Source organism: Pagrus major, chromosome 9, assembly GCF_040436345.1.
Source record: "Pagrus major chromosome 9, Pma_NU_1.0".
Lineage (NCBI taxonomy): Eukaryota > Metazoa > Chordata > Actinopteri > Spariformes > Sparidae > Pagrus > Pagrus major.
The window spans coordinates 32,967,995-32,977,039 of NC_133223.1; the positions used below are offsets into that span (position 1 = coordinate 32,967,995).

General features: G+C 40.6%; 1 protein-coding gene across 1 annotated transcript; it reads left to right on the forward strand.

Moving 5' to 3' along the window:
* The first annotated feature begins 175 nt into the window (after positions 1-175).
* LOC141002949 (interleukin-10 receptor subunit beta-like) lies at positions 176-6,926 on the forward strand. Its single transcript, XM_073474385.1, has 7 exons — positions 176-323; positions 1,716-1,839; positions 3,335-3,519; positions 4,470-4,630; positions 5,204-5,354; positions 5,520-5,665; positions 6,191-6,926. Exons 1-7 carry the CDS (start codon positions 266-268, stop codon positions 6,347-6,349), a joined length of 984 nt encoding a protein of 327 aa, XP_073330486.1. The 5' UTR covers positions 176-265; the 3' UTR covers positions 6,350-6,926.
* The last annotated feature ends 2,119 nt before the right edge of the window (positions 6,927-9,045 follow it).

The window sequence follows — 9,045 nt, forward strand, 5'->3', positions numbered from 1 at the left end:
TGGGCGATGCCTTTATATAAATATATATAAATATATATAAATATTTATAACACTGGACGGTGATTGGCTGTTTCCTCGAAGCAGCAGACGTGTTTCTGTGCGGGGACAAGTTTCGTTTCCGCGGGCTTCCCCCCGCCTCCTGCTCCCGAGCCTTACCAGGAAACACACTGTTTATAATGAAACACACACTCACGCACACACACGCACACACACGCACACACAGCTGGACTACAGAACAGAGTGACAGAGGAAGACTTCGGGCAACATGTCAGCCGGTGTTCGTGTCCTCATCCTGACGCTGTCAACACTACACGGACCGGCAGGTAATCGATAACCTCTGATCAGTGATCTGCTGCTGCGTGTTGTTCCTCTTCTGAGCTCCGAGAGGATCGATACAGCCACGTGTTGACGTTTAAACGCGTTAATAGCAGAAGTTTGTTCAACGCGGTTCCTCAGTTTGAGTTTTTAAACCGACTTGTGTCAGAAACGACGCGAGTTTTGGTGCCTGCGAGCACCCTTACACACTTTCTTCTTCGTCTCTAGTAATGAGAGTAGTCGGTCAGTGCACGGAAACGTGTTTATATTCACGTTTATTTGACTTTTTGTCCCGCACAGACGGTTTCTAACCCTGTAGACTGTGTTTATAATAAATAATATGTATTTAAAAAGAAAACAAATGCGTTGTTTATCCTGAGTGAACTCTCTCTCTGTTTATATGAGCCGACTCAGTGAGTTAGCCTGTTAGCTTTAACTTCAGTGTGTCAGCTACTGTACCGAGAATTTAAATGGTCTTAAGATTGCAAATAATAATAATAATAATAATAATAATAATAATAATAATAGTCACAGTCATAATTAATCATTCACCTTATTGTGTCTGTCGTCAGTTTCCCCTGACTGTTAGCATGCTAATTATCATGTAATTTGAATGTAAAATGACATTTTACTTTAAATTTATACATTAAACGCACTCTTTATTTTGTTTTATTACTTAATTTGACAGAGACAGTACATAATTAATAACATTTCTGAAAACATGCCAGCATTTGCCAGAAAGGCTAATTTTTTGATATGTGCTAATCTATCTAGGCTGTCTTGCTAGCTAGCTAGTTAGCTAGCCTGGCCTGTGTAAACTAGATAAGCTTAGCGTGCTGCTTTTAAACTAGTTTATGTAGGTTTTTAGTTTTAGGTTTTTAAAATATAAATGAACCTGAGTTCAGGGACAGTTGTGATGTTGTCTAAAATACACTAAATTAATCAGTCAAACACTCAAAATGAAAAAAAGATAATTTATTATTTACGTTGTCGTGTCTGTCTTCAGTTTCTGCTGAGCATGCTAATTATCATTAACTTATCATGTAATTTGAATTTAATCACATTTGATTTGTACATCAATAGCAAAATTAATTTATTGTATTGCGTCAGCCAGGAAGGCTAATGTTTTATATTTGCAATTCTATATAGGCTGTCTAGCTAGCAAGCAACCTTGAGTGGCCTAATGAATTAGATTAGCGAGCCAGCGAGTTTTGTAGTTTATGTAGGTCTTCAGGTTTTTAAATCAGATTTGGTTCAGGGTCGGTTGTAAGAAGACGTTACACCAGCCATGTTCTCACCTCATGTGTCTACTTTTATCTTACAAAACAGTGTTTCTAATAGCCTGACGCTCGTTTGGATTCCTGTCACTTGTCATATTTTATTTTATTTGGACTGTGCAGCGGTATCAGGAGCCCTCAGCGGACCCACAAACGTCAGATGGACCTCCTACAACATGAACCTGGTGCTGAGGTGGGACCCGCCTGCAGGAGCAGCCAGCGGCCTGGTCTACACGCCACAGTACAAGTGAGTCAACACTAATCACAGCTCCCTCTCTGGTTCAGCAAACACTGCTTTGTCAGTCTGTGTTATTGCTGCACAGCTGTCAAAGCTGTTTAAATCAACAGCTGATCTCCAGGGCTGCAGCTGGGATTGTTTTCATTATCAGATATCTTTCCAGTCTAATCAATAAATAAGTAACTTTGTCAGATATATTTTGGTTTTCTTCATCTATTTTTACTATGAAGACTCTGAATTTGGAGAGTGAAAAGATAAAAGTTATACGCACACAGCAGAGGAGAGCTGCTACGACTAATCGATTAAACCATTTTAATGATTGATTAATCGGTTTGACTCATTTTTAAAGGAAATACAAGTCAAATTTCTCTGATTCCAGCTGCTTAAATGTGAATATTGTTGTGACAGTAAACAAACAACAAAACAAGATTTTTTTTTAGCATTTTCTGGCATTTTCTAGACCAAACAACTAATCAATTAATAGAGAAAATAATCAAGAATGAGAATAATCATTAGCAGCAGCTCTACAGTGGACAGATTTGGTTAGAATCCAGTTTTAATTAGTCCTCCATCGCTCAGAGATCTGACTCTTCTGACACAAACACCAGGCTGTTTAAATGCTGCTTTGCATGTGAGCACATTATCTCACGTTTGTGTGAAGTGAAGTGCTGCGATCAGTCTGAATGATTCTGCGTGGCGGTGGTCGTATTTGTGAAGTGGTTTCTGTAATCTGAGAGGCAGCTGAGTGTGTTTGTACTCGAGGGTTTAACAGCCAGATTTTATCAGACGCATCATTTAACTAACTGTCGAACTGTGAGCAGCGACTCCCTCCTCTTATCTGCAACAACATCAGAGTGTGTACAGAAGCAGCTTCTCTTCTGGGAAAGAGCCGGCACACTGTGACTGACTCGTACTAATAAACACACACACACATAACACACGTAAAACACATTACACACTGTTGACAATAAGTGAGAACAATGACCTCACTGTTCCTCTTTTACTTTGACACCATTTACTGTGAACTTATGACTTGTGCAGTTCAAATCAGTGTTAGAAGTTCAGATACTTGTGTAAAAACAGACTCTGGTAAAAGTAGAAGTACTTCTTTACTCCAGTAAAAGTAATAGAGTACAGGCTCTGACATGTACTCAGAGTATCAGAGTAAAAAGTCTCCCTCTGAAGGACATCTGTGGTCAAAGCTAACTGAAGCTCACGTCATATTAATATAATTCAAAGACTATTAAAGTTAAAGGTAGAGTCAGTAGGATTTGTCCCAGCTGTTCCTGAACGCACCACAAAGATAGTTGATAGTTGAGTCTCATTCCCAGGACGTCAAACAGCCACATGTTGGGTTGGTAAAGCGTCCCGAGCAGCAACAAAGAGAGAAAATAAGAAACTTTCTGCAGCTGTGAGGAGGAGAAAGTTCAGATGTAGAGAGGGAAAGTCAGAGAAATACTCGAGTCATCACATCTGACCTAGCAGCACTGTGTTCTGTCCACAGGAGCCGATTTCCCTCAGACTTCAGAGCGGGCTGTACCAACACCTCCCAACTCCAATGTGACTTCAGCAGCCAACCGAACTTGTCCATGTCCGTGTACGGGAAGTTTAGGGGCAGAGTGCGAGCGCTGCTGGGGGCGGAGAGCTCCGACTGGGTGCAGAGTGAAGAGATCTTTTTGGAGAGAGACAGTGAGTCCAAACTCTGTGTGTCTGCACAGCTTTTCACTTCAAAACATTTTTATTACAGATCTGCACAGTGACGTTTCTCATCAAATACAATCTTACACTTCAACTAAACTGTAGTTACAGACTCGCTGAATGATTCCAGTTGATGATGTGTAATGTAAAAGATGTAACTTGTAACAAATCGGCTGAAAATTCAAACCCAACTCCCCAGACTCCCTTAAAAAATCACTCAATTTAGTGAGTTGTTGAGTTAAGAGAAACTTTATAATCGCTGTGAAACGCTGTCTCTGACAAATTCTTAATTATTTGGGCCTTCTTGTTAATTCGGCTCACAGTAAGTATGAATATAATATTCAGAATTGTGTTTTCATGCCAACCAAACACCGGCTCTTAAGAATGAGCTTCACATTGCCTCCACGCTTGGACCCTTTCTCCTGCTGTGCTCTCGATTGGTAATTTCTCCTGTTAATCTCCAGATTTCATAGTAAAACAAACCTAATGGGTGTTTCTTAGTTTCTGTGAAGGATGTGTGTCACTGTACCTGGCAACAGAAACAGTTGTTAGTTGCAAACTTACTTTTTGGCTGGATATTTGGCTCCGAAGTTACACGTACCTTTAATTAACACACTGATGAACACACATCCCGCTGCCAGCTCTGAGCGATCTGTGCCTGCATGCCAAACTCGGGGATTAACTGAAGTCCACGCTAAGCTGCAGAATTTGCATCATCGTACTGTAAACACAACTTGATATGCAAAACATGCTGCTGCTGTGGTGGTTTTATCTTCCTGATGTTTTACTGACTTTAGTTCAGCAAAGAAATTTGAGTTAAAGGCAAAAGACATTTTTGCGTCAACTCAGGATGTGACGTCTTTTATTTCAGTCCCACCATCATGTTGCTTTAGCCGTGTTAGCTCCCTCGTCACATTGTGTCCCTCTCTTCCCTCCCTCAGCCATCATCGGTCCACCCAACGTCTCTCTCACCTCCACTGAGGATTCGATAGATGTCATCATCACAGATCCAAAGTTCGCTCTCTCCACACTGAAGGATGTTTACGGCTCTGCAACTGTCAACTACAACCTCAGCTACTGGAAGGAAGGCCATGAGAAGGAGGTGGGATGTTGTGTGAAACACCGGGAGGAGCAAAACTTTATTAATTATTAGTTTGGGGGATCTGATCTGCTTTCTTGGCCATCTCATAGTTATTGAAGGAACAAATTGATTTGAAAAGACGTTGTTTCAAGCTAAAAAGCTCCACTGTAGCTGCAGACAAACCCGCCTGAAGAGAGTTTAAAAAAACGACTGCACGTCAAGGATGTAAAAGACGTCTTGAAAGTCAGAATTCAAACTTTAAACTCAAAAAAGTCAAAATCTTGACAAAAAATTGGAGGAATTTGAGAAAACAGTAAGAATCCCCCCTTTAAATTCAGAATTCAAGGAAAAAGTTAAAACTCTGAGAAAAAGTTTGAAGAATTCTGAGAAAACTGTCGAAATCTGACTTTAAAATCTGAATTTCGGGAAAAAAAGTCAAAATCCAAAAACCATCAGATGATTTTCAACTGTTTAGTGGTGGAGGATCAGACAGGCAGCAGACTGTCTCTCTGTCACCTCTCGTCTCACCTCGTGGTCTCTGTGGTTTACCTGTCGCTGCTGCACACACCTGACCTCCTCTGTCACTTCCTACAGGCCAGAAGCCTCAGCGACATACAGCAGAGCCGGTACGTTCTGGATAAACTGGAGCTCTGGACCTCGTACTGCGTCCAGGTCCAAATCAACGCCAAGATGAACCCCAACCCCAGCGAGCCCAGCAGACCCGTCTGTGAACGCACCACCAGCAGTAAGCATCTTAAAGGAAAAGTTCACCCAAAAATAAAAATTCAGCCATCGTGTGTTCTGTTGCAGATTAGCGTGTTTAATTCAAATGAAGCTGCTCCTGCAGCAGTGAAGTAAAGTGAGAAACAAACTGATGGATTCTGCTGTTCTCGGTCCGATTGTTCTGCAGCAAAACAGGTTCCCTGGGTGGCAGCGGTGGTTACGTTCCTGGCCATTGCCGTGGTAACAGCGGCGGTGGTGGTGGCGGTGGTGTATCGGCAACGTATATCCAACCTCCTCTGTCCGAAGGATACGCTGCCGCAGCGCTTCAAAGAGGTGTGTGTGTTTACACGTCTGCACGGGTTTGTGGAAACAAAAAACAAAGTCAGGAGAATTTTGAGAAAACTGTAAAAATTCTGACTTTGAATTCAGAATTCTAAGAAAAACATCAGAGGAAAGTTGAGAAAACAGTCAGATTTCCAACTTTAAACTGAAAAAAGTTACAATCCTGAGAAAGAAGTTGGAAGAATTCTGAGAAAACAATCAGATTCAACCTTTAAACTCAGAATTACAAGAACAAAAGTCACAGGAATTTTGAGAGAACAGTTCTGAGAAAAAACACTTAAAAATCCAACTTTGAACTTTGAATCTGAGGGAAAAACAGTCAGGAGGAGAAGTTTGAGAAAGAAGTCACACTTCTGGGAAAACAGTCAAATTTCCGACTTTAAACATCTGAAAAGAAAAGTCAAAATGAAAAAAGTGAGTTTTCTAACAGTGAAGTCAGAACTCAGATCCATTTCTCACACGTCGTCTTCTCTAACCGTGACACTAAAACCATTTCGCCTCCTTTCTGCCCCTCAGGCCCCGAAGTCGTCCATGTACATGGCCATGCAGGACTCGCACCCACCTGAGGAGCACTACGACCCCGTCAGCATCATCGCAGACGTCAGCGCTGTGGAGGAAAGGCGCCCTCTGCAGGAAACCGGGACGAGCTGCAGCCTCATAGTCGGGGAGAGCTAGAGGAGAATAAAAGGCTGAAACACACAAAAACAATGAAGAGGAGCCGATCTGCGGGCTCTGACGGGGACCTTACAGACACTGACAAACAGTGGAGTAATCGATTATTGATTGATTTCAGCTCTGTATCGTCCCTCAGCAGCAGCAGGTGTTTCTGTGAAGTGACTGTGCAGCAGAGATGTGGAGGTGCATTGATACCTCATCCCAGTGAAGTTGTTTTTTGTGCTGTGCCGTCCTGATGTTCCTCACAGCATCACCACAAAGTGTAACTGAAGGAGCACGTTACGTCCATCGGAGCTGCCCACACTAAAGTATTTATGGTGCTGAAAGACGTCTGTCCATCCACCGTGTGCAACTCTCCAGTATGGACGTGGACTGGGATGTGGAATCTGCCAGCAAGTGGTCACATTTCCTGACACATACTTAACTGCCTTATTGTGACGATATGAAGGTTTTTTTTAAATTAAATTAAATTCAGAATGCAGCGGCGACAGTTCAGAGAAGCTACAAAATTGTGCAGCTCAGACGTTTACATGTGAATGTTGAACTCAGTTAAACATGAATAAAGACGTTATCTGAACGTGTGTTTGGTTTTATTCTGACATGAAACAGACGCGTGTACAGTCGGAGACCACTGTTTTTATTGGGTTGTAATACAACCAGTACATGAAGACACTTCAGCATTGATTTTGGGTCACATGACCTGGAAGCTATTGAAAAAAAACATGCTGAGTTTTCATGTAAAATATTAATAACAAATGTAAGAGCCACCAAAATCTGATGAAAAGAAGTGAGTCCTACTAATCAGCTGTAGTAATATAACTGATCTTGAGTCAGTGGGTCACATGAGATGGAAACTATTGAAAAAAATGCAGATTTTTCATGAAAAATATTAATAAAAAGCACCAAAATCTAATTAAAAGAGGTGTTTCTCATTCAACCAGTACATGATTCTGAGTCAATGGGTCACATGACCTGGAAGCTATTGAAAAAACGGAAATATTAATAAAACATTTAACTAATTGTACAATAAATATAGGCATTAATAAATTAGTTTACAAATAAATGTATTAATCTATTAAAAAATAGACTAAATTACAAAGTAATCTATTATTTGATATTTTAATAAATACAATCTACAAATGAAAATGAAATATTAATCCATCAAAAAATAGTTTCAGTGACACTTTGGTCCTGGAGTTGGTAAAACGATGCAAATTAGCAGATGCAACAAGCCGAATAATGAAAACTCTGCCGACAATATGCAGACAGCTCCTTATATACCGAGCTTGTTTTGGTCAAAAACTTAGTTATATCATATGATTCATATTAAGAGAGGGACAGAAGAACAAGAAAGGCACCTGTTCTGGGGTGTATATCATATCATACTGTCCTTCACCTCTGACCCAGGGCCTCCGTGCCTCTGCTGATCTAATTATGTCAGTATCCTCAAACGCCCTCCAGAGGGTCATCAACACTGCAAAGAAGGTCACTGGCTGCTCTCTCCCCTCCCGAGGTGAACTGTGCAGTGCAAGGTGCCTTAAAAAAGCTCAAAACATCATCAGGGACCCATCACACTGTCTGTCTGTCTGTCTGTGGAAGTTTTGTGTTTATTTGTGTAGGTTTTTTGTGTATTTGTGAAGGTTTTGTGTCATTGTGGAAGTTTTGTGTGTCATTGTGAAGGTTTTGTGTGTCATTGTGAAGGTTTTGTGTGTATTTGTAAAGGTTTTGTGTGTATTTGTAAAGGTTTTGTGTGTATTTGTAAAGGTTTTGTGTCTCTTTGTGGTGATTTTGTATGTATTAGGGGAGGTGTGGTGTGTACTTGTGTAGATTGTGTGTCATTGTGGAAGTTTTGTGTGTCATTGTGAAGGTTTTGTGTGTCATTGTGAAGGTTTTGTGTGTATTTGTGGACGTTTTTTGTGTATTTGTGAAGGTTTTGTGTCTCTTTGTGGTGATTTTGTATGTATTAGGGGAGGTGTGGTGTGTACTTGTGGAGGTTGTGGAGATTTTGTGTGTATTAGTGGGGGTTTTGTGTATTTCTGAAGGTTTTGTGTGCATTTATGAAGGTTTTGTGTGTCATTGTGGAAGTTTTGTGTGAATTTGTGAGTTTTTTGTGTATTCGTGAAGGTCTTGTGACAAAACCTTCACAAATACACAAAAAACTTTTGTGTGTATTTGTGGTGATTTTGTGTGTCATTGTAGAGGTCTGGAGTGTATTTGTAGAAGATTTGTGTGTATTTGTGGAGGTTTTGTGTTTTAAAGGTTTTGTGTCTGTTGGTGTCTGTTTTGTGAAAGTTGTGTCTTGAAGGAGGTTTTGTGTGTCTTTTTGTGTCTGTTTTCTGAAGGTTTTGTGTCTGTGTGTTTTGTGGAGGTTTTGTATTTTAAAGGAGATTTTGTGTTTAGAGTTTATTCATTGTTGAGGTGAGATTTCTCCACATTGCTTCAGTGAAATGTAACCACATTTGAACCTGTGATAGAGTGAGACATCATTAATTAATTAATTACACATTAGTGAACAAAATATGTGTATAGGGTTATTTATTTATGTATTTATGTATTTTAGTCGTCTTGCCGCTGGAGGGCAGCAGTCACGTGTCACAGCTACCGGAGCTGCATTCAAAGAAGAAGGAGTAGAAGAACCCGGCTTTTATTTTGACAAGCGCCACCGGATGCTGTGATTCTTCTTCGCCTGTTGTCGC